The sequence below is a fragment of the Zeus faber genome (genome assembly GCF_960531495.2).
Source record: "Zeus faber genome assembly, chromosome: 21".
NCBI lineage: Eukaryota > Metazoa > Chordata > Actinopteri > Zeiformes > Zeidae > Zeus > Zeus faber.
Window position 1 is genome coordinate 17,747,625 of NC_137208.1, and position 25,507 is coordinate 17,773,131.

The 25,507-nt window shown below is 43.0% G+C and overlaps 1 protein-coding gene across 2 annotated transcripts in view; it reads left to right on the forward strand.

The window, feature by feature from the left end:
• The window catches only part of pawr (PRKC, apoptosis, WT1, regulator), a gene marked incomplete at its 5' end in the record, with an annotated part of 74,500 nt that extends 54,317 nt beyond the window's left edge, over positions 1 to 20,183 (forward strand). For both annotated transcript variants that reach the window (XM_080022562.1, XM_080022563.1), the window contains 4 exons: positions 8,137 to 8,171; positions 11,418 to 11,550; positions 15,778 to 15,882; positions 18,899 to 20,183. In XM_080022562.1, coding sequence (XP_079878688.1) covers positions 8,137 to 8,171; positions 11,418 to 11,550; positions 15,778 to 15,882; positions 18,899 to 18,985 — 360 coding nt within the window. In that variant the 3' untranslated portion in view covers positions 18,986 to 20,183. The remainder of the gene's footprint in view (positions 1 to 8,136; positions 8,172 to 11,417; positions 11,551 to 15,777; positions 15,883 to 18,898) is intronic.
• Positions 20,184 to 25,507: the final 5,324 nt, after the last annotated feature.

Consider the following 25,507-nt stretch of genomic DNA (forward strand, 5'->3'; position numbering starts at 1 on the left):
ATGTATGTGCCTTTTTTTTTTTAATACAGCTTGCCACATCAGGTCATTTGTAAAATACAGCTCTGCCCCGACCCCCCCAGCCTGTATCAAGATACATGGTTAACTGGGGAATTGCCCAGTGGTTGCCACAGTGCATGTGTACAGACTTTGTCTCACAAAACATGTAGTAGAAAATGGCAGAGCTCTGTATTCTTCAGTACAACGGTAGGCGTTTCCGCACCGCAAGAACCTTTTCATAGTTCTAAGAACTTTTTGGAGGAACCGTTCCTTTCTTTCTGTCCGCACTACAGTAACTAGGAACATTCGTAGTTCTTAGAACCCTGTTTTGAGGAACTTTTTCAGCTCCTACTCCAGGGGATTAACTGGCGCAAGAGGAACCATCGGTAACGTAAGTGCACGGTGATTGGTCCAGACGTAAGTGCATGGTCCCTCGCCTGAGTCTGACAAGTGAAGTCACATCGCTCTGGATGCAGACAAGCCCATGTAAACTCAGGGTTAATAAAAAAATAACCATTTAAATATATACCAATTAAAACTGTATTTATTTCATTTTACGACATTCATTGAGGGAATAATGGTGTGCCCCATGATCTCCTTGCGGTGTCCCTATGCGAGCCTATGCCTTACCAAAGTCTTGTCGATCTTATATGAGTGAAGATTCGTCAATTGCTTATTTCTCGCCTCAAATTTGTTCAGAAACAGATTTTGGTGGACTGATGAGGTGAAATCAGTGAAAGTTATGGAGCAATTACAAGACAGAACAGGGCACTCACGCTAAAACCCGATTGGCTTACGTCACTTCACAGTTCCTATTGCCGGTGGGAATACAACCAGAAAAAAAAAAGCATTTGACGGTATCTAGTTCTCGGAGGACCTCTCCAGTTCCTAGTTCCCCTCTTGGAGTTCCCAGAACTGTTTGGTGTGAAAACGCCGAGTAAGTTGTTTGCGTGAATCACAGTTTAAGACTTCCTTTATATGGTTAAAGAGATGTACGGGAAAAGCTCATTCAATGCGCACATAAAGTGGATGTATGCCCAAACATCATTATTAACAATAATACATTTCTGTTGAAACATTGCACAAACATTTTATAGACAGTCATTTTTGTGTCACCACCCTCTCACCCGGTGCAGTCCGCAGCCCACGCACCCCCCTAGTGACAACACTGCGTCCAAGCCAACAAGCTGCATGGGAATTTTTTTCCAAAGTGTCAGTTATGTGAAAATGTTACGAAGTCTGTGAACAGGACGTTAAAATTGCTATCTGTAATGTCTGCAAAGGAAAAGTTTATTGCTGAGGAACTACAGCGAAGATATTCTACACGACAAAATTTGATCCAAATTTGAAGGTGCATCACCCGAAAGAATGTGGTGAGTATCTTAAACGCTTTGATGATGCTAAACAGGCAAAAGCTTCACCCCTCACTCAACCATCGGTACAGGCGATGTTTCAGAAAACCCTAAGCTACGGCCAGGATAGTCAAAAGCGCTAGCCATTACAAAGAAAGTAATATAATTTATTGCATTAGATGACCAGCCATTTTCGGTCGTAGAAGTTCATGGTTTTTTCGCAGTCTAATGGAGCACATGGATCCACGATATAGAACGCCCAGCAGACGTGCAGTGGTGACTTTTTGGATCTGGCTGTACCCGAATTGTACAATTCTGTGTCACACATTCACAGTCTACTTAAGGCTAATACATACATACATGATAGGCTGACATCTTCTCTTTTAATGGCTGTGACAAAATGCTTAAAACCTGGAACATTCCCCTGGAGCAAAGTGCATGCAATTCTGCGCGATAATGTCCGAAATATGTCGAAAGCAATGCAGGATGCTCACTTACCTGGCGGTAAATGAAGGGATGCTCTCACAGTGCAGTGTAAGTGGCATGGTAGCGATTGGAAGAATGATTGGCCACTTCAAACATTCGCCTATCGCATAACCCGACTTAAGAATGTGCACAAACAACATGGCCATTTAAAGAAAAGGCTACAAAAGGATGTGCCTACCAGATGGAACAGCACATATTATACGTGCTGTTCCATCTGTAATATATGTCTTATGGAGCAGAAGCCTGTTTTAGGGGCATATGCTGCAGACTACGAATTACCGACAACCCTTACTTTGAACCAATGGGGTCCAATAGAGAATATCTTGACTCTTCTTTCACCTTTTAAAGAGCTTGCAAAAGAGATCAGCTCATCCCCAGAGACTGCGGCAGATGTCATTCTGTCAGTCGTTGCACTGAAACATCTCCTAAGAAAAAGCTCTGAAGCATAGCATGGCGAAGAGACGTTCAAAACCAGACTAATAATTCTTAGCCGAATGTTGCCTGGCTATATGGCATTTAAATGCATACGATTATTACAATTGTACAAGTAGGTCTGATTATGAGGTCTGAATTTTCTTTAATCAATAACGTACAAGGATCGATATTTCTTCTACAGTCAAACATTGTGTACCAGAAATGCTTCAGAATGTGTTACAAAAACAGACTTGAGAGGCCAACGAAGACAGCAGCCCAGACACGCCAGTAGAGAAAATACCTTGCAGCTCACTGTTCCCGATGCACAGTGAGATATCGGAAGAAAATTCTGAAGAGAATCAGGTCATGGGCAAACCTACAGCATTGCAGGTGCAGAGCTACCTTTTCGAGGTGCAGATATCAAGAATCTAATAGGCTTTGGTCTACTGCCGCACAAATAAGATCCGCTTTGGTGGACGAAAAATGTGTGGACGAAAAAAATACGGCGAGCTTGTGACAAAGCAGAAATAATTATTTTTGTAAAGAAGAACTTACATACAAAAAATAAGTCATAAGTAAAATAATGACCAGTGCCAACTAAAGGCAATATCATTCTGTTTAGGATTGCCATTTTATATTCTCTTTAAATTACATTGACATAGTTTTATTAAAAAAATAACTGCTGTAGCATGTTCATGTTTTACTCATTGATTTTATTTAACATTTTGGAAAAAACAGCCACCCGTCACTGAGAGTGCAGCTCTATTTTCGCAGAAAACAGGGTGAGTTCTAACAATGAGAAGTTCTGGTTTACAGGCAAAGACAGGAGGGTTGCGCTGTGTAGACCGCATAGTGGTTGCTCTGCAAACGAGCAACCAGGAGACAACAGATCGGTGGGAGCCCATGTTGCGTTCAACTCGGAAAATCATGCTGCGTTTCATAGAATTTGGGAAAGTGTAAAACCCAACACGACTAAACTGGACCCCGTGTAATGCTGTCTGCAGCTATATTTTTAGTCGTTTCCCTTTATGAACTAAGCTTTGCGTGTAGGGCTAGGGTAAAGTGTGTTCACATCTTTGAAATAGATGCCCAGACAAACCATAACACTACAGCACCGGCACAAAGAAAATGCTGCTCATCCTCGGCAGATTACCATGATCCAACATCCATAGGTTCAGGTAGCACTGAGGCGCTCTAGCCATGTGGTCCTGGTTATCAGGACTTTACCTCCCCCTGTTACGTGATCCCTTCAAGGAAGAAGAAGAACCGCTTCCACCGTCCAGCGAGGCCCAGTTACGGAAAATCCAACCGTGTGGAACATTCCAGAACATCATCTGCTTCTAATGTGCCGCCAGGCTCACGGCGGAACCACAGGAACAGTTCAGGCTCTCTCTTTCTCTCTCTTCTTTGCTTTGAAACAACGATTACAATCAGCATCCGGCACTTTTTTTGCATTTGCATTTTTAATTAGTTCCTTTCAGGTCACCACCTAAAATTTACATTAAAAAGTTGCTTTACGAACACCAAAATTAAGGTTTTTTTTGTCCTTTAATGTGAAGGTTACAGTGAAATAAACCCAGTTCACCACACTGAGCACAGTGGTTTTACTGCTTGCAAAGTTGTGTCAGTTAACTTTTAAGACCCAGTGTTTATTGCTCTCTCCACAAACCCCTTGCACCCTGTTCTTTTAAATGCCAATCATACTTACTGATTTGAAAAGAATATATCATTACCTGAGCGAATGCCTCCAATACCATGATCTTTATTGGAGTTGCTGAGAGAGATTGGGCCGCAGAACCGGGCAGCTGCCTGGAACGCTGCAGAAGAGCCCATTGTTAGGCAGTAAGACCTTTAGAAAGTGTCTGGATTTAATGGCCTTCAACATCACAAAGGAATGGCACAAAAATATTTTATGTCGGTTTTCAGAGATTTGTGGAGACCATAAACACACAGTCAATAGTTCACGGTCATCCTGAATCTGAGTGGAAATTTGAAGACTTCAGGCTTTTGCTCAACCCGATTTTTTGAAATCTGGAGATATTAGGTCATTTTAGACTCGACAGCTGATAAAATCCCCCCCCCCCCCCCCCGCCCCTCCACAAAGTAATAGAGGACACATAGGGTCCATATTAAAATAATAGAACATCCACAACTACAGCACTTTCACAACTTGACCCTTGTAACATATTTGTCTCCCTCTGTTCTTAGCATCTCCCAGCTTTATTCTATCTGTCGCTAGAACTGGAGTATGATAAATCCAATGGCCCGGCCCATGCGATGTGGCGCTGGCGTTCTTGAACGAATAACACTGACCTCGCCTTGCGGATTAACATCTGAGATGGAAGCTGCACGCTCTGAAACACTGCCAAGAGGTGCAATAGACATGCATCAAGTGCAATCTTGGATGCTGTTGTTTGGAAAGTACGTCATATGTCAGTGTCAGATGTGCCCTTAGTCCGAGGAGCGACGAGGAAACTGCAGGCAAATAAAAAGTCCTTCCATTTAATGTTTCATCATTCATTCGATCAGCAGTTTCTGAATAATGGCCACTGTCACGGGCAACCGCTTCACCTCTTCCTGCCTGGCTTTATGTCCCTCGTTTCATGCCGCCATGCTTAGGCTGACACTAGCTGGTACAACTTGTGACGCTACATAGGAACTGCAGTGGAAGACTAGACGTTATGAATGCAGATATGTTCATTTTCAAACATTTCAAATTTCATTAAACATAGCATTAATAACATTTCATTAAACATAAACATTTATAACAGTAAATAGGTTGTCATTGTAGGTGAAGTTTTGTTTTGTAGAGTGAATAGTTTGCCAGGTTGTTGCAGGGTTGGCTAGCTACGTTTTTTGAAGTTTTTCTTAGTGGAAGCTAAGAAGCTTTGCAGTCACTGAGTGCATCATCAAGCTTGTCGTTTAATGCTTGCCCATAATCCTTTGTCACTCACTCGTATGTAGATCGATCAATTTGTGCTAATGTGCGAGCCCGCTCGTCAATAGTTTCAAAGGTTTATGTGGTAAATATGTCGTTTCAAATCAGCAATTCCTTGATTTCATTTGGATTGTGTTTTTCATTACTTATGTTTTCCTTCAGGCTTACAATCACAGGATTAAATCACACCTCATGACTGATAAAGTTGCCTATCTCTCCGTGTCATTAAAATGCACTTTGAACCCTCTGTCCTCTGTCTGGGAAAATCTTTTTAACGGTCAAATATAAGTTAATTGTTATCATGGCAAAAAAAACCCTACAATGAAACTCCACCTTCAGACCCTGTTGTCCAGTCATGAGCTTTACCCTCATGTTACAGTTTTGGGACGTGCAGAGATTTCTTACGAGACATTTAAGCCATGATTAATTCCATACAATATCATCAGCGGAATTGTTTTTCATTGGTCAGGCGGTGTGTGTCCAAACCTCGGCCGCCTCCTATCTCACCGAACCCCCCACCCCCCAGATTTGTAGAGAATAAACAACATTTACATATAGACAGCATTTTCCCAAGCCCTATACCCATCGAGTAAATACTTTGACTCTTTTTTTCTTAGGGGGGAAAAGAGCCCTGTATTGACAGCTAAAATAGAGCTGCTTTGTGATCAAAATAGAAAACTCCATTTTGGTTTCAAGCGTAATAAATATTGGGTCGACAGTGTTCCTCCCTCAATTTCTCTGTGCTCTCTTTTTTCCAGGTGTGAAATCCACCGTGCCTTCAGCCCTGTCACCATGTATTCAATCATGGCCACCCTCCTCCAACTCTTTCTCTTTTTTTTAATTTTTCTTCTCGGGGACAGTGATGTGAGACATTGACCGTCCCCACTAAGCCCTAATCCTTAATAAGGCTATAGACTCGGTGCAGCCAGAGGGAAGCTCCCGTTTTTGCCTATAATTTTACCACCAGTCCTCCATATAGTGTGATATAACCACACTCAGGACTCAAGATTATAACATTTTTTGTTAATCCAATCCGGCCAGAAATGTAGCCTTTTTGTGCAAAGCTAAATAACAAAAATGTGATCTTGAGAAATGGTACTAATGTAATAATATACAGTAGATAGATAAAAAGAAAAAAAAATAGGCAATAATAATAAAATAATACCCCAAAAAAATAGAAAAGAATTGACAATATGCAATTATCCGAAAAATGTACAAAACAAATAAGATAGAAAATGGATAAAAAATATAAACCTAAACAATAAACAACAAAAATAACGTCTGTGATCCTCCGCTACACAAGACCTTCGGAAAAGGGGGGAGATGAGTATTTATCTCACAGTGTCTGTGTCGAAGAAATCATCTATTTTCCCCCGACGGAGAACACGGTTTTGCCAAAAGGGTTTTTCGCTGCAGCATAGATCTGTGCAACCTTTCAGATCATGCGGTAATGGGAAAAGATGACAAACACGCACCACGCGTTATGTAACAAGATTGTCTTTCAACACTGGAGGCAATGGCACCCGGGCTGAGCTATTAAAAGCACCAAACCTTATCTATCAGTTTAGCAGTCACGCTATGAGAGTTCACACTCCACCTGCAGGCTCCTTCTAAATGCTACCACTGATGGATTTCTTTTTCACTGTGGATTTAGTGTTTGCGTGTGGGCTTGTGTATATTATATATGTGTGTATATTGTGTGTGTGTGTGTGTGTGTGTGTGTTTATATGTGTGTATATGTATATACTGTGTATATGTATTTATGTGTATACAGTATGTTTATACATGTATATGTTTATGTATGTCTGTGTATGTAAACTGTATATGTGTGTGTGTGTGTGTGTGTGTGTGTGTGTGTGTGTGTGTGTGTGTGTGTGTGTGTGTGTGTGTGTGTGTGTGTGTATATATATATATATATATATATATATATATATATATATATCACATATATATATATATATATATATCACATATACTGTATATACACATATATATATAACTATGTGTATATGTATATAAGAATATGTGTATATATATATATAAACACATATACTGTATATACACATATATATAAATATGTGTATATGTATATACAGTATGTGTATATGTATATACAGAATGTGTATATGTATGCATGTATGTATATGCGTGTGCATGTATATATGTATATATGCATGTATATGTGTATATGTATGTATGCATGTATATAGGTATGTGTGTATATATATATGTGTGTGTATGTATGAATATGTGTATATATGTATGTGTGTATATATACTGTATATATGTATGTATGAATGTATGTAAATTTGTTTATATATTTGTATGTTTGTATATATGTATAAATATTTGTATGTTTGTATATAGGTATATGGATGTATATATATGTATGTATGTATACAAGTTGCTCGATCCTTACTCTTTCTCATTTTTCCTGCTTTCAACACATGAACTTCAACAACTGACTGTTCACTTGCTTACTAATATATCCCACTCCTTGACAGGGGCCATTGTAACAAGATAATCCATGTTATTCACTTCACTTGTCAGTGGTTTATTAGCGGCTGATAGGTGTGTGTGTGTGTGTGTGTGTGTGTGTGTGTGTGTGTGTGTGTGTGTGTGTGTGTGTGTGTGTGTGTGTGTGTGTGTGTGTGTGTGTGTGTGTGTGTGTGTGTGTGTGTGTGTGTGTGTGTGTGTGTGTGTGCGTGCGTGCGTGCGTGCGTGTGTGTGATTTAATCTCATATACACTTATTTTAGGGATTAACGCTGGAGGACAGTGTCTTGAGGTGCAATTCTCAAGACGTAGCTTCATCATCCATCATCAATTCAGTCGAACACTTCACCCAAGCATCAGCCTTGTCGTTCAGATCCTTGAAGTCATTGTTGTTGGCAGGGCTGCTTCCTTTCGATTTCCTTTTCTCATGCCTGTTCTTTCTATTGTTTTTGCAGGAGACTCAGAGATCCGGGAGCAGTCGTCACAAGAGGTGAGAGTCCTTGTTCTATCACATGGCGTCACAAACCAATCGAGCTGTTAAGTTGAAAAGCAAAGACGAGGTCAGAGTAGTAGCTGTTTGAGCCATTAACTGGTAAGAGCACATCTCATCTAAAGTTGTCCAATGCGTTTCCCCCGCTTGACTGTGTTCCTATTGATTATTTTTTTACTCTGGTTTGTCTTGCCACTGGTCACCTTTCGAGAGGTAAAGACTTTTAAGTGTTTACCTAGGCTGTCGTTCTGTTTGGTGATGATGAACACAGTGCTATCATCAGCAAAGGATTATGCCCTATACTGAAAACCATGTTCTATGTGAAGGTCCGCAGTCAAAATGCTAAATTTGTAGTATGTCGTTGCTGTGGTGATTGCCTGGATTTCCCAATCAGGCAAATAAGTGCCTCTTCCTGGGGAAGGTCGAAAAGGAAAACCGAAGATAATGATTCTGTTTGGTCATTAGATGATTTTAATACACAACAACTCGCTCTGCAAATTGCCACACCTTCTTAAGTCATAGCTGAAATCAGTTCAGCAATTTTTATAGTGGAAACCTGCGGAAACAGTTTAATTGAATAGTTATAATTAATTTTGTTCTAATTGAAAATCTAATCTCAAGGACACCCGAGTGCAATGGGCCGCTGGGTTACATTGCAGATTACCATTAATTTAGCATTCCCGATTAATTATAAGATAAGCACATATAGCAAGGCAGCTTGCAGCTCACGCTTGCTTTTCCAAGTGAGTGATAAGTTCATTAAAAATCTCCCTTTTCTACATATTTATTTGGGGTATTTGAGACGGAGACAACGGCTACCGAATTTCTGAAGCTGCTGCCAATCGGGCGGCCAAGTTCCGCAGCTGACACCCGCAATCTGGCCGTGTAATTATGCTGCTGTTTGGACTGGCTGGCCCGGACACACTTTGAGCAGACAGCCCACACAAGATGGCCCAGGGTCTTCTGAGACTCCAACCTTTCTGTATCCCTCGCGTTCTCTCCCTGCTTCTTGTACTTTATTAACCTCAAATGCATTCTGTTGGGGACCAGATTTTCAACTTGGTACCAGCTTAAAGCTTGCTAAAAATCCCCCAAACACTGTTGATGAAACAGTGGGGCTACTTAAAGAAAGATGAAAAAGAACACAAACTAATTCGAATCCTATAACTGTATTTGGGGATTTTATTCTCTTATATGGTTTTATGTTATATTAATGTATATTATATATGTATGTATATTAATCCAACTATGAACAAGAAAACTTTTTTAGCTTTGCCAATTTATCAATAATAGGTTTTCCCACATCTGTCTCGTACCAGCCAAACAGCACATATGTAATATGCCAGACTATTTAGAAGAAGTTAAAGTGGTTTTACAGAATGTGAGTAAACAAATTGGGATTGGTTGATGTGTTTGTTTATTGCTTATTTATTCTTTGCGCATTACTTATTAATTCAAAGGGGCCAATCTACAGTATTGCGTGGGCCACATTTGGCCCCCTGGCCGCCAGCTGAATACTGGTCTAGGTATGAACAAACCCCCCCACCCCACATTGCTATTGCTATGTGGATGTAGTCGGTCGGGCGTTTTAAGTCGCAAGCTACTATTTCAACATTGACTGTTTACCAAGTAGACGAGCATTTTCCAGAAAGCTCTGGTGTCTCCGCTGAGCCCTTCCCACCTGCTGAGGTCCCCCCCGGGACAGATGACTGGCTCAGAACCCCTCACACCCAGATCCTTCGCCGCGGGGCGCTAATGGGCTTGCAGTGTGCTATTCAGCACAGAGGGCACGGCTGTTAGGACTCCTCTGTGAGCCTAAATCAAATGCACTTAAATCCCATACAAAAACATGTTTTTCTTTTTAATTGTTTCTTTTTTGTCCGAGACTCTATTTGGGACAGAATGGTCACTCTGTGTGAGTGTAGGAGGCCAATTTTTGTGTGAGTGTTTGCAAGTGTGCCGTGGCTATAGAGGATGAATAGCCTTGAAGAACCCAGATGTGAAACCCTCTCTTTATCTCGGCACAAGCGAGTGTCACCGACGGGAGTATGAAGCACTCTTTTTCTCGCTTTTATCAGATAGCAGTGGGCACAGCGATGGTTAGAGCTTAAAAAGGAGCCACAGTATAAACCCAGCCATCGATTCAATAAATGTCAAGGTGCAGAAGAAAACTCCCGAGCCCCACCAGATGAAAGCATAATGGCCGAGTTTTGTTACAGCCGCCCTATTTTGTTAAAATCTATTAAATCATCTCACCCGGTGACGTCGAAGTGGTGTGTTTATTTTCCTATCCAACCATCTACTGCCGCTGTATTGTCACCTTTCCTATTTAGCTGGGAGGACTTGAGGGCGCCGCTGGCTCACGATGGAGTTGTATTTTGTCTTTTCATCAAGACCGTCAGCCTTCCCATGCGTTTGAACTCGTCCTTCTCCAAAATTTGCCGACAGACGATATAGTGGAGCCTGCGGGCTCTCCAATAATTGGATTCCCTGGGAGATTTATGAACCTGGCACAATCCATTAGTTAAAAAAAGAAGCAGAGGAGGGTTCATATTCATAATTATTGAAATAAAGTGCGTCAGAAAATAAATTCGAACACAAGTGTTCTGCTCTGCCGCCCCATAATCCCTCATGTACATAGGAGATACGGTGAGTGTTTCTCGCCTACTAAACACATTTTTGTTTCCAAAATAGGGTCTCTGAAGGTGCTAATGGCATATGGGAAACCAACAGCACTCACTCAAAGCTCACTTTGAGGTTTTCACATGTAAATGATGTCTTAATCTAAATCCTTTTTGCGTCATTTTCCAACCTTTGTTTCAAAACCGCTGCCATTATTGAAATAAACAGCGAGGGGGTGTAATCATGTTTTCCCTCATTGAAACAGTGAGGGGGAAGACGTTTATCAAAGTGTTTTTTTTTTGAGAGCTAACATCACGCCGATGACATTTCAGCAGGCGGGCATGACTAAGGTCTCCGAACATCATGGTTTTGAGCGTCACCCAGCTCCTTGCAAGTCACACGTTCTCACCTTCCTGAATGATGCGTTATTTTATGCACCGCCTGGGTAGAGACAATGCCAAAAGCTACTTTAAAGCAATGTCTTTCAATGCTTTTTCTCTCAAATAAGTGTTTTTTTTTTTTCATTTCCTGCATCTGTGTGTGTGTGTCTGTGTGTGTGTGTGTGTGTGTGTGTGTGTGTGTGTGTGTGTGTGTGTCTGTGTGTGTGTGTGTGTGCGTGCGCAGCTCTTCCGGGCCTGGCTCTGCTGAGGAGGAGGTGGCAGGTAACAGCAGACATCGACACACTCGTCACGGCAGGGACGGCAGCGCCTCCTCGGGCTCCGGAAGCCTGGAGCGGAGGATGGAGGAGCTGGAGAAGGTAAGTTCCTCACACCGCAGTTAAAAAATCCACCCTATTTCAGGGAGGGATATGCCACGGACACGCTACGCGACTTTCAAAAGTCGTCAGATCGCTGTACTGATCAGGAATCTTGAAGTCTTTAAGATTTCACACTGCATGACTTATCAGCTACAGGGGGTCACGCGTTACAAGGTTTTTCACCAGGAGGAATCGGAGACAAGTCTTGTCGGGTCTCCAAACTACGTTTTGTCATGAAAACACAGGTGAGAAGTGACAGCGGAAATGACACTATAGCGTGCGCCGTACCGTATGCCCGTCTGGACTCCTCCCCTTCACTCCGTGTCTGCCGTCATTGTCTGTAGCTCATTGGGGCACTCCCGAGTCGACCCCAACACAAATGGATATTAAACCTGCTTGATATCTCGCCGGCATTTGCGAGCCATCGGCGTGCAGTGGCATCGCAATGTGAGCAGTTCACACCACACGTTTGTCGCTCACAAAATCAGGCCAAAATCACAAAGTCTGAATCACAAAGTCTTTCAAAAGCTTGACCCAAAGAAAGCAGCTACTGTATATACAACCTTGCTAAAGCTAAGACTAAAACTGGCTCAAAATTACAACCTCAAAGGCCACTTCCAGCCAATTTCATGCCCCGCTCAGGTTATCTCCAAGAGGAAAATAGGTGTCCTTTGATTAAATTAATCATGCTTTAGCAACACGGTGGAAACCAGTGTTGCTAAAGCATGGTGACGTCAGGCTGCTGGCTAGTGTCTGTAGTGGAGAGAAAAAGTAAACTAACCACCACTCAAATGGAGTTTTGAGGTGGAGGCTTTTCTTATAGCGATTGCTGATTTGCTTAATAGACTTGTCCTCAAAAGGCTGTGGGTCACCCAGCCGCAACGGGACGGAATGAGTGTGAAGAGGTTAAGTTTTAACAAGAGCTGAGAGTTTGAGATTTCAAAGTGTTGGTGCTTAAATGGAAAATGTATTGCAGTGACTGTGGAAGTATACCTTTTATTCTGCCATGGCACACATTTTACAATTAAATAAGCACGGCACACTACTACCCTGTTAACCACTCAAAACGTCACAGAGATGTTGAACTGCTATTATTATTATGGCCTACTAATAGTTCTCACTTTCAGTAGGAAACTCAGGACTTGTTCTGGTGAACACAGCTGCTATTCTGGCCCGAACTGATAAATTACTGTAGTACAGCCTTTGAATTTTGATCGTGCAACACAAGAGCTACTTTTCTCTATTAAAAAAAACGTTTCAAGCGGAATTTGAGAAACGTCCACGGCACACCTGACAAGCTCAACTGGCACAGTGGTTGAAAAACACTGCCGTAGAGAAACATTTATCTAATCAATAGCTTGAAGTCGAAAAAACTACTGCAATTGGCCTTTAGCTACCGCTTCTCTGAAAATCTTTGAGGAAAAAGAAACCAGCATCTCTCACATGTCTGTCCACTTGCTACTTTCCTGTTAAACTACTTACTACAACTTACCCCCACAGAGGTCTCTGGCCCCGCCGCTGTCTAGATGGTTCAAAAGCATTTGTCTGTGGAGGGAAAAGTAAGAAATATTTCCTCTATGTCCGTTTGAGTTCTGAGCTGACACCTTGAGGCCGGTTTGGCTCCGGCCCCCTGAAAAACCTTCCCCATGTTCTCGGAGGAGGTGACCTTTACTGTGGAGAAGCTTTATCGTGACATACTCAACCCTTCGCTTCGCTGCCACAGAACAACTGTGACTCAAATGTCATGCAGAACCCCGGTGAAAAAGACATAGAAAGAAGAAGTCTGCTGTAACCTCCACCATGGAAAAAACAAACTCAGAAAAGCCAATAATATCCCTTTTCAGACTTGTATTTTTATTGATATGTACGTTATTCATGAGAGTTGTTTGCCCTACATTCCCAGAGAGAGAGAGTTCTTGAGACTTAACAGCGTACAGTCTGGCCGCCATAGCCAAAAAGATGAATAAAGTTCCCAGTGGGCTGGAGATTCAAGGTAGCTTACTTTGGAACAAAGGCCTCTTTATCCTTTACATCTTCTCCCTGCTAGATTCGTTGCCATGGAAACAACCACACGGCTATCCGAAGTACAAATAAAGCCGTGCTGGAAAACTCTAATTCTTTGGCGTTTTTCATCGCAGGGCGAACCTAATATTCATATTTTTTGTGCCATCCCACTTGTCTCTTTCTTTTCCTCATTCATAAGTTGGAGAAGGTTAGAAAAAAAAAAGAAAAAAACCTAACAAGGGCATAAACCACCGACAGGTTACTTAGAGTACTTAAAATTATTCAAAACTATTTGTGTACTCACTGATATGTCCCCTAAATTGTGTTTGGAAAAACACTGCATTGTCAAAAATCTGTGCATTTAAGTGTTTAAATAAGGCGTTTTCATTGACAAAATAATTTACTGAGTTCCCGTCTTCTTGGAGCAGAATTCAAGTGCCAACTACTGTATCCAACGGGGATTTTAGCCACATCCACAGAGATTGTCTGATGCTACACAATCTTTGATTTCAAACATTTGTGATTTGAGTCACCCTTTTACAAATATTTTTTTCAGTTTTGTCATCCAAAGGGTCCCACTAGGTCTGACAAGTAGGGTGAAACCTGTATAACATGTTGGAACAGTTTGTCCCTTACTCCAAAAATGGAATCATCGTACAAAACAAGTGAGCTATAGATGTGGATTCCTGCCAAAGATCTGTGACCAATAATTTGCATAAATTAGCCCCTAGCCACTGTGTAACTTGATTCAAATATCTTGCTTGGGGGGCAGGGGTAAGAGATGATAGGGAGACTCTGCTATCATTCTCAACTTAAAACTTAAAGATATTCAAATTAAACTTCATAAAAAAAACAATCTTTGTTTCGTTTTTGGCTTTCATTTTTCATTTTCTTTCCTCTTCTTGCTGCAGTATCTGCCAGAATAATCAAGTATGCAAAGTAAAGTCTGGTCTGTCTGGTAGATGTATTCCTACCAATTTTTGTTGAAACCTGAGTAAATCCATTTCCCTCCTCCCCCACCAATACTTGTTATGGTGTTTACCAGACGGATGGTTTGAAGAACTGTATCGCACATATGAGTGCTTTGATGTGATTTCACAAACTGTACAAGTGAATTATCTAGTTGATAAGATCAATAAATGGGACATAATACCATCACACTCTATCACGTCATGCATGTAGTCTATAACATTTAAACTTTCCTTCCAATTCAGTCTCCTATTGTGCCAGTGAGCTTCCTACTCTTAAATAATGATACGCAAGTCCGTACTTGTGGCGGACCAAGGGGCGTGGTCAAGCCACGGCTGCAGACGGCTGCATGGCTCCCTGTACCGCGGCGGCGCGGCGCTGCACTGGGAGCTGACAGGAGACAGACAGGGGATGGGAAGGGGAGACAGCATTCCGCGGCACCGCAAGACCCGGCTGGTAGACATCCGCCCTCCCCTGGCCGGCCGATGGGGAGCGTGCAGGAAAGAAAAGGGGCGTCTCCCGACACCCGTAGGTGCAACGGAGACCTGGCTGTTCCCCTCCGGGGAGCCGGGACAAGCTAGGGACCCGGCGATTCCCAGGTGGGTCCTGGGGTCGGACGCGGGTCTGGTTCTCTGGCCGGCTCCTGGTTGGCGGCGGACCAGCAATCAGGCGCGGGGGGCTCCCGGGAGCTCACGCTGACGAGGACGTGTTCCAGCTGGCAGCGGAGGAAGTCCCGCTCCTCCCTGAAAGGAGGAGCGGGACTTCCTCCGCTGGTCCTTCTGGTTGGGGTTTCTGGTTGTGGTTGGCCAACATGGCGAGAGCTTTTTATGATGAAGTTGAACAAAAAGCCCTGCTGGACACAAGTATAAATAATAAAGATTAATTTTTTCGTGGGCAGGAGGAATGGATCCAGGTCGACTGACGAGCCCTTGCGCCGATCCCCTCTGCAAGACAGACAAACATTAAGAAAGCTCCCTGCCCCGAATCGGACCAATTAGCGCCACGTGGGCGCCGATCTGGCTGATTCGAGGCAGCATGACGGCCGCGGGAAAGGGAGCCATGCTGCCGTCTGCAGCTGCGGCTTGGTCCGCCACAGTACTGTTAGGTGTTGGCCCTACCAAACAGAGGCTTCGCTACTTCTGTTAAAACTTGAGCAAATCCATTGATTGTGGCTTTTATTTTTCTCTGCCTTGTTCCTGTCTGCACATTTTTACAAATCCCTCCCTGTTTGCGTGTGCATTTGTGTGATTGTAGGAGCTGGCGAGGGAGTGTCAGGAAAACGCCAGGCTGCTCAAAGCCCACCAGGACAAAGACGACCTGATTGGGAAGCTGAAGGAGGAGATTGACTTGCTTAACAGAGTGAGTTGCTTTTCCAACGGCTGGTTTAGAGTGTGATACAGCAATGTTTCCTCAAATTTCACGTGTTCAGTTTTATTGTATTTCCTCTAACACACCTTTGACAAAAACGGGCAAATTAAGCGATCTTGACTGTTTCAGAATGGTCCATAATAGAAGTGGGTCTGTTTACAAGGCCAAGTAGAGTTGTATCTGGCCAAGCCTGGGAACCCGGTAAAAACTATGACCAAATTACCGCCTCGTCCTCTCCCTGCAATCAGCTCAATATTGTCGGCTCACTTCTGGGATCAGCAGAGATTGTAATCACCCTCCACTTTGGAGCAACACACTCATCTCCCAGATGCATCTCGCTAAAAGGCTTTCTCATTTGTAACCGGCAGCGATGTGCAGGCCCCAAATTTATTTCCCATTTTATCAATATTGTTGGACTCAAACATACCACACCAGACCAATAGTCTAGAGATGGTTTTAATGTCATGGAGCCTGTGACACATTTTAGGGGCAGAAAGACTCCGTAGGAACTCTACACCACTATGGAATAACTGTTGATCCCTATAGTAACCTAGATTCTATTTGTGATTTGGCATTCTCTGAACATTAGACTAGAAATCTGTGATCAATAGTTTTTATAGTTGTAGAGATTGCCAATTTAGAATCGTTGACCAGTACAGTAGCTGAACAGCATATGAAAGTTGAAGAATAATATTGAAGTCTTCTGTCAATTTTATTTTCGGTTTCCTAGGTTTGTTTTTGCGTTATTTTTTCTGGTTTGTGCACATGTATATTACATTCTCTTCAAAGCTTCAGCTCATTTGACCTCAGCCTCATTATCTTCATCTCATCTGTGTTGTTGGTTTGCCCTTAGCCCGTAAGTAATGTTTCCTCCTTGCACTGGGGTCAGAGGTCAGAAGACAGGGACACTCATGTTATGTTATTGTCCTTCACACATTAGCCGCCCGAATAATTCACGACCCTCCTGCCTTCCTCACGGCCTCGCAATCTAGACATGTCAACAATCCATTCGCATCTTGCAGCCTTGATCCCTCCCACTTTTCTGGGCCACAGTGGAGGACATTAAAACGCAATTCTGTTTTCAGCATCTCTTAAGGCAAAACTCTGAAAGATCTAAAAGCCTTTTCTGTCTCCGGCTCTCTGAGAAGAGAGTTCTCCCCTGACAAGATGATCCAAAGCCCCGCTGACTCACATGTAATGGCCAGTTATTACTTAACAGCTCTGGGGATCCGATTAGCGTGCTACTACTTCTCCCTGTGGTTTTTGTCATTGGCATACTTCATGCGCAATTTATATGAAAACATGACATGTAACCTTGGGGTTACAAGAGAATCAATGGTATTTCAGGGACAGAAAAGTTGCTCATAATAAGACGATGGCGTAGCCATCAGAAATATCCCTGTGCGAGCCTCAGCGAGGTCTACCGGGTAAATTTAGGAGATAAGGGCTGATCCAGCCTGGCGTCTCGGCAGAGGAAGATTGAACTCGGGCTCACAGGAGGGGGTTATTTGGCAGAGAAAGCAAAGATAATTTTGAACCCCTTGTCCCATGTCTCTCCCTGTTGATATCCCTTTTGAAGAGAGAAAGGCTTTCTGCTCAGAGAACATACTGCAGATAGATAGCCGCCGGCACATCCAGCTACAGACAAGATATTTAATCTGATCATGAAAGTTATTTGGGTGTTTTTTTTTGTTTTTTTTTTTACTTTTGAAAAGTGGATGGAACAAACAAGGAGGCCTTCTATGTTGTATGACATCCACGGAGCAGATCATTTCGGCCCAGTGTAATCATTTCTTTCAACGCTTTCTGTTTCTATGCAACTGACAGCATAATTTATGGAGGTTACGCCGTGTCTTTGCACCGCTGACTTCCCTACTTTGACTATTGTTCATCGGGTTTGTTCCCGAGCAACACAGCCATCGAAGAAAGAAACATGAAATTGAGCGGTGTCACTTTGATTAGACAGCGCTGTCACGGCGAAGGGGCGCTCTCATTTGCAGCTAATTTAAGCTGTTAATGTTTAATTTGTGGCTCTCAGAGAACTGACATCAAGTAAGCCATGATTCATACTTTCAGACATGCTCTCACGCCTGACCGGGTCCTCAAAGGTACAGGGGCAGCGTCTTGAATATTCATCACTCTTAGTTTTTCCGGACCCTCAGTGCCAGTACCTTTGGCCGACAAGATTTGGTTTTGATGTGCCAACCGAACAGCTTTTGATTGGACAGCTATTTTGAAACAAAATTATATGTAACTTGTTGTCCTGAAAATGATTGGTTTTATAGTGTCTGCGCTCTCATAATTTTGTTCCAAGTAGAACTCATAGTATAGTCCATGACATTTAAAATTAATTTTGGTGTGCACCAGGGATCTGTCCTTGGCCCATTACTATTTCATCTCATATTATTTGTAACTATGATGTTAACATTTGCTGATGCTACTGTATGCTGATGATTCCAACTCCTCCTCATCTATGCCGCGTTACTCAATTTTGCTGAAACCGTGATACATGCATTTGTCTCTTCCCGTCTTTGTTGTTGTAATGTCCCTTTTCTGCCCCATCTAATTGAGCGACACGATGTCTGGGCCTTGTTCGAAATGTCACCTGACTTAACGAAAAATAAGTTTGACTTAAACCCCCATTCTGGCTTCCCTACGCTGGCTGTCAATATGAGTTATAGCAGATTAAAATTCTGCTCTGAATCTATAAAGCCTTAAAGGATGGGTCCAGCATTTTTCGAAAAGGAGATTATAATTTTTTATTTTGAAGGTTTTAAAGTGTGCCCCGTTGGACTCATAATCCATGAACCCCATCATGCACTTTGGTCATCCCTAAAGTCAACAAAACATCACTTTGGAACACATTCCCTGCATTTGTCAGAAAAGCTTGCTCCTTTGACATTTTTAAGTCAAGACTGAAATTACATCTGTACCCTCTTAATCACTGCCCATCCTAGCCTCATTGGCCCAAAACGACAGCTTACATGGTCATGTTTTCCCTCCTTAGGACCTCGACGACATCGAGGACGAGAACGAGCAGCTCAAGCAGGAGAACAAGACTCTGCTGAAGGTGGTGGGACAACTCACCAGGTAGAACATCCTTGAACCAGTCCAGTCCCCCCAATGAAGTTCCTGACATCTCCACCTCTGGGAGGACCATCTCAGCCCTACCCTTCCACCCCTCTCGACCAGTCCACCAGCGTAGCCGTTTTTACGCCCACGATACCGTCTTTCTCTCCGCGGTACTATATCGAAGGAGAAACTGTAAAGCAGAGGAGCCCTCGTGGCCTTCAAGGTCTTAAAAGGCTTCTGGAAACATCTGGCTGAGCCGGAGCCGGTGGTTATATTTTAATAAGGGCCACCGTTTTCCACACGAATGGTGTATTTAATGTAAATGTATTGTACATAGGGCTCTTTAGTTCATTTTTAATCAAGGGATAAATAGTCAAAAACAGAAGTGAAATGAATGTATACAATGCATTAACCAGCACCAATTTTTCAGTTGTAGAGTGTTCTTCACCTGTCCACCATTACAAATCTACAATATCAGGTGAGGACTGTCCCACTGTCAAATTCCATCCTGTAACCACGCCGTACCGTACGAAGGAGTCAACGTCTCAACATATCATTTCGACAAAATTTACCACCTTCGCTACCATCGGCCAAAGTGGGCGTAAAGCCTTCCAGTTTGACACTTTAGAGACCTTTTATCTTCTAGTTTCTACAGTTTGCACTCAGTTTTGCGCTTATAAGTCCAGTGAGATATTTTTTTCGGTACACTTGAATCCAAACTGCATCTATTGTGTCTCCGGGATAAATCGAGAGAACGAAAGCGAGGAAATATTAAAAGTTGAATCTTTGGTATTGCAACTTCATAATGCCCAACAGCTGTATTTTTATTTTTTTTTATGGGGGGAGTAAATCTATATTATACACTATGTGGATCTTTCTTTTTTTTTTTTTTAATGAATCTTGTAATTCATGTGTTTACAATTTTTTCCTTGTGTTAATAGACATTTAGAAGTGTGTGTGGAGTACACCGCAGCTTTGCATTTGTTTATGAAAACCAAATCAACTGAAGGAAAATATTGTTTGAAAATTGCATTTCTTTTGGTTTAACTAAAGGGGGAAGGGCTTACCTGGGGAAAGGCATAGTCCCTTCACCTGTGTTTTCATCTCTGCATTCCACCTAGGGCTTTCCACCACTCTTTCCAAGAAAATTATTACATTTTTAGATCAGTTGACACATTTACTCATATTTGGACCCACCCCCCCATTCCATTATGCATGTACAGAAGACAAAGTCATTTAATAAAAGTTTGATTATTTCTCTTCTCGGTCCATGCGCCTCCGTTCATTAAGGCTAGTTAGATGTGATAAAACTGCAGCGCTGGGTCGCTTATGCAATGCGACGGTGGCGGGACTCGGCTGCTGTGGCTGGATCTGGTGACGCACAACAATGCACACGCGGTGCTGGCGATTACTCGGGGGACTTCGGGGACTTCCTCAACGTCGGCTGAATTTCGATGGAGCGGCCTCTCACAGCCCTGGGAGACCGCCGGAAGGTCTATCCCATAATACCCGTTGGTTTGGTTTTCCTATAAACTTGTGAGGCCGGACGCTCTCAACCTCTGGATTGCGGTCCCAACGTTGTGTTGCTTGAAGATGTCTCGAGGGACATTTCTGAGAATATCATTATTTCTATATGATTCATTTGGATGCTCTATAGTAAAAGTAGGCAAATTCACATGAAAGTTACCTAATGCTATGTATACATTTTATATATAACCAATGTTGTTCAAATTGATAGTTTTTATATAATTCATTTCGCGCTCCCTCCATGCTCTGTGTTAAATTCACCTTAATCCGTTGTCAAATATGCAATGACCAGTAACGTGAGTTTTCATCTCATTTAGCCTAAATCTGTTGCTAAAAACGGTGTAAATCTGAATTATAACGCAGCCAATTAGCAATGCTGGCTCCAACATAATAATCAAAAAGGAAATTTGTCACACTTCACAATTCATGGGAGTTTTAGCACCTAAAAGGGGGGTTATGGGCCAAAACAAGGGGCCTCGGTCTTCTTTATGTGTATCTTCCACAAAGCGTGGTGTAATTAGCCGCTCGTAACATTCGGTTAAACGTGGCGGTGACCTACCCTGCGAACCTCCCGTCACCGACCAAGTCTTCAGCCCCGTGTCTGACATGTTGGTAGGAGTCATTAGTTTGAGTCATAGCTGGAGTATGAGCTTTTTGAATTCTTTGCCCTCTTTGTCATTCCGCTCACCGACCTCATTAAGTCCCTGACCTTTTGAAATGAGCCTTCTCGCCCCGTTTCTTTTCTCTTTACACGCGATACGATTGGATGCGATTTTATGTGGCGGCATTTTTTTATTTTTATTTTTCCTTGACAAACTTTTAATGGACATTTTCAAGGTTGTGTGAATTGTTTTTACTTCAAAATATAGAAAATATAAGTTAGTTCCAGGCCTCCGACAAGTTCACCGTGAACCAACAAAAAAAGTGAAACTCTGTACACATGTCAATGTTAATTCAACCAAATGCCAAGCAAATACTTTTTACTTTAAAATTAATTCATTTGGTATTTGATGAGAAATAATATTTTTATGGTAGCATCACCTAACAATGGTGTCCGTGCTAATGTCTAAAATCAGTGTTTCCCAACCCTTCATCTGCCATGGCACACTAATAATAATAATTATATATAATAATTTGATAATCCAATAGCACTGTACCACTGTCCTGTTTACCCCAAAAACATCCTAAACTAGTAGAACTGTGCTTATTATTACGACCTGCAATAGTTATTGATGCAAGACTCGCAAACCATACTACGACGACTCTGGAGTCCGGAGTCAATCCAGCAAAAGAGTGGGCAAGCCAGTGAAGGAGAGAGTCACAAACGAGAATAATTACTCAGGACTCGTCCATGGCCAAGAAGTTGTAGCTATTTGGCATAATTCATAAATGTGACTTACACTTTTGCATTCCACCAAAATGAAAGATTTCGACAGAATCAAACGATTCCCGCGAGAATTCCTCTCATCGCTCAGAGCCGAGACTGACTCTTCCTCCTCTCGTTCATCGTCCAGGAAGTCCTCCCTCGCTCACAGTGCGTTTCACCGACTGAACCGAACGAACGAGGAGTCGGAAAATTGAGCGGCTCCGTGTTTTACTGAATAACGGATGAAGAACCGAATCTCCAGAAAGAGCCGCTGGAAACCTTCCGTCGCCACAATTCATCAGACTGATGTATACAGAGCTACTATTCTGCCAGGACAGACGGATTCGATGAATGAACGCGAGAGCCAGTTTCCATTGTTTATGTCTTTTCAGTGGAATTTGACACATTTTCAAGGGACACCTGGTGAGCTCTCCAGGCACAGCAGTTGAAAAACACTGGTTGTAATTCACTTGTGACCCTTTGGGATTGAATACAATCCCTTGTCTTTTGCGGAACCACCAACCACCAACCAGCCGAGAACCTGTCCTTTGCTCGACATATTAATATTCCCAGAATGCATTCAGGGCTCGTGTAAGGTCACATCTGCTTCCAAGGTGCGTTTCAATCCAGCGGGGGCCGATAAGCCAGCGGTGGGGGTGATGAGAAGGGGAAACGGGTCTTATCTGGCCGCGGAAGGAGACTATATTTCATTATGGGAGAGTTTGATGATGTCGCTCGCCTCAGTCTCTTTCCTGGATCTGACGGAGAGAGGAGGCGGCTCTCCACCGCCCCCAAAAATGGAAGGAAGGATGCGAGGAAGGAGTGGACCGACATGGGTGGAATGACAGGAGAAGAGGCATACTTGTGCAACTGCCTCTTACTGTGCAAATCTGTAAGATTTTATTTGAATTTAAATCCCTTTTCTTTAGCTGGGACTGTATAAGAAACAGCCATTCAATGTATTCAGGTTCTGCTTGTGCTCCTTCATTATTCTGTTTCTATTGTTGGTGGCGGGGTCCGCCACCAGCCTAGCTGGTTGTTGTCAGTAAAACTGTAGATATGGTTGAACGTCAACAATAAAAGTACAAGGTTAAACCGGATATTAAAAAAGTTCTATGACTCTATGTCTATGACTAATTCTATGACATTGTCATGTAATGCAGACCATTTGATGAATTTCCACTTTAAACAAGACATACATCATCCTTAAAAATATATTTTGGGGGTACACTTAAAAAATAGTATTTTTTAATAGAAATACCGCGAGTGGCAGTTGATGGTAGTTGATGTTTCCAGCACCACATTTTTTTTTGGCTTACAAATGGAAGCCAATTGCTTTTGAGATATTCGAGTTGGATATGAAGTGGTTTGTTTTGGGCGTGGAGACGGCGCTCGGCGGCCTCACGTGCGCTCTTCTGGCGGACGCCCCCGGAGGGGACCACACGTCACGCTGCCCTTTGTGAAAGGCCTTGTAAAAGTCAATGAGGAGCCAACACAGTACACAGGCCGAGTCAAATCAACTAATGACACTTTTCAAAGGCATGGCATTCACCCGGGGATATAATTGAGCGAGGAAACAGATTCCACAGTTTCACTCCCCTCGGCGGTTTCCGCGGACACGACTGATGTGCAATGACAGGCGTCATACGCGCGTATCAACATAAGCGCCTTTCGGAAAACAACGAAACCATGTACTCATCGAATTTACATCGTCTAGTATTTCCGAACAGATATTTCTTGAGGACAAACATTTTGTTTGGCCCTGATGTCACACAGCAGCTATTGACCAAAGTCTCTCTCCGCTCTCTCTGGAAATGGAATTTTGACTATCTCCTCCAACCCCCCCCCCCCTAACCCATTATCCTAAAAAAAGACGCTCTATTTGAAGTGGCGCTACAAACCCATATTTTGACCCGAGTTCCGGCTTCAAGCGCTCTTCGTCTGTGAGCTCCGTCCAATCGTAGCATCCGTTTCCCCGTCCGTCAACCAATATTGTGGGCCTTGACTCCTCCGCCTCCGAAGTGCCGCCCTAAGTGCCATCTTCAAGCCGCCTTCTTGACTTTTCGAACCGCTAAACTTCAAGTGGATATCGGTAAGAGTTTTTTGTTGAACAAATATGTTTGATACTTCATTTAGCTGGTACTTTCTCAGAAACAGCCTTTCTATGTATTTGTGCTATGCATGTCCTCCTGTATATGTTGTTTCTACTGTTGGTGGCGGTGTCTGCCACGGGCAAGAAGTGAAATGCAGCCGTGGTGGATTTCATAGAGCAGCGTAGCACGTGGTCAGCAAACCGTCGATATAGATGAACATTCACAAAAACACAAAAACATCCACAACGTTGTCGCAGTTTAGAATGGAATTCTGGGACTTCTTATGGGGAATCTTATGGATTGCCGCTCGAAACTCAACGTCTGACCTGTTGTAGCTCATCCTTCAAAAAGATAACATTTCGGGGTTGACAGCTCACAACACCGATATCTAAAGCCTAGTCTGACTTCAGAGCGGTCTCCAACGGCATCGTCCGATCCCCGGCGTCCGATTGAATTGTGCACATTCCCGTGGACGTTCTTCGAGAGCCTCCAGCTACTCGAGCTTTAGCTGTGACGGACAGATGATTGGACGGCGTGTTGATGCCATGTTGACGTTGAGTCGACAACAACAACAAACCCCCCCCCCCACGCCCGCGCGCGCACACGCGCACACACGCACACACACACACACACACACACACACACACACCCCGACACAAACCGTCCGCCATCTTTCCACTGTGGAGGAGATCAGATGATGATGTTTACCCTCGAGGGCTGTTTTTTTGTATAATGTACGTGCATGTGCATGGAGCACGATTAGCATGTGATTCACGTGTTCGGCGTAGACGCGCACACACGCACCAACACACACATCACGGATAAGTGGTGGAACCTCGCTGCAGACGGTGACAGATTTGAGTGGCTGGACTTCTCCTTTGGGAATAAAGTAATCTTGTTCCAAAAAAATCTTCCTGTGTTGCCATGGCAACCAAATAGGACATGGGTCCCGATTCATCTTTTTTAGTCTCTAGGTTGTCCGATCGGATTGCCACTCGTGCACACACTGAAATACTGGGAAAGAGAAAGACAGAGAGACTTGGAAATAGAGTTGTCACTGTGGAGACCTGCCTGTAAATTGGGGCCCCTTCACAAAGCCTTCCCTTCAGATCCTACCAACACACTCAAATGACAAATGTTAGTGGAGTTTTACAAATCAGAACAGATGAAGGTTTTTTGGAGTTGGACAGTACAGGTTTCAGTTGTAGCTGCAGCCCAGTGGGGGGCAGCGTTCCCACCAACAACAACTACTACACCCACTGGAACGCACCCTGGAGACATGGAATGGCCTTGGTGGTTTAACATAGGAATATCGAGGTCTTGTTTTTTTATTTTTTTTTTTTACTTTTAAAGGCTCTTGATGTTGAGTGATCCTGACCCCGGGTGCCAATAGCGCCATACCATCGTCAAATGATATTGACTATTATCTGATGAAAATTATAAACATTTCTATTTAAAAAATTATGTAATTGCCAAAATACTGTTAATGGGCGATATTTAAACTGAACTGCAGAAGAGTGACCTATTCAGTGACCTATACGAGAAATGCTCACCGTGC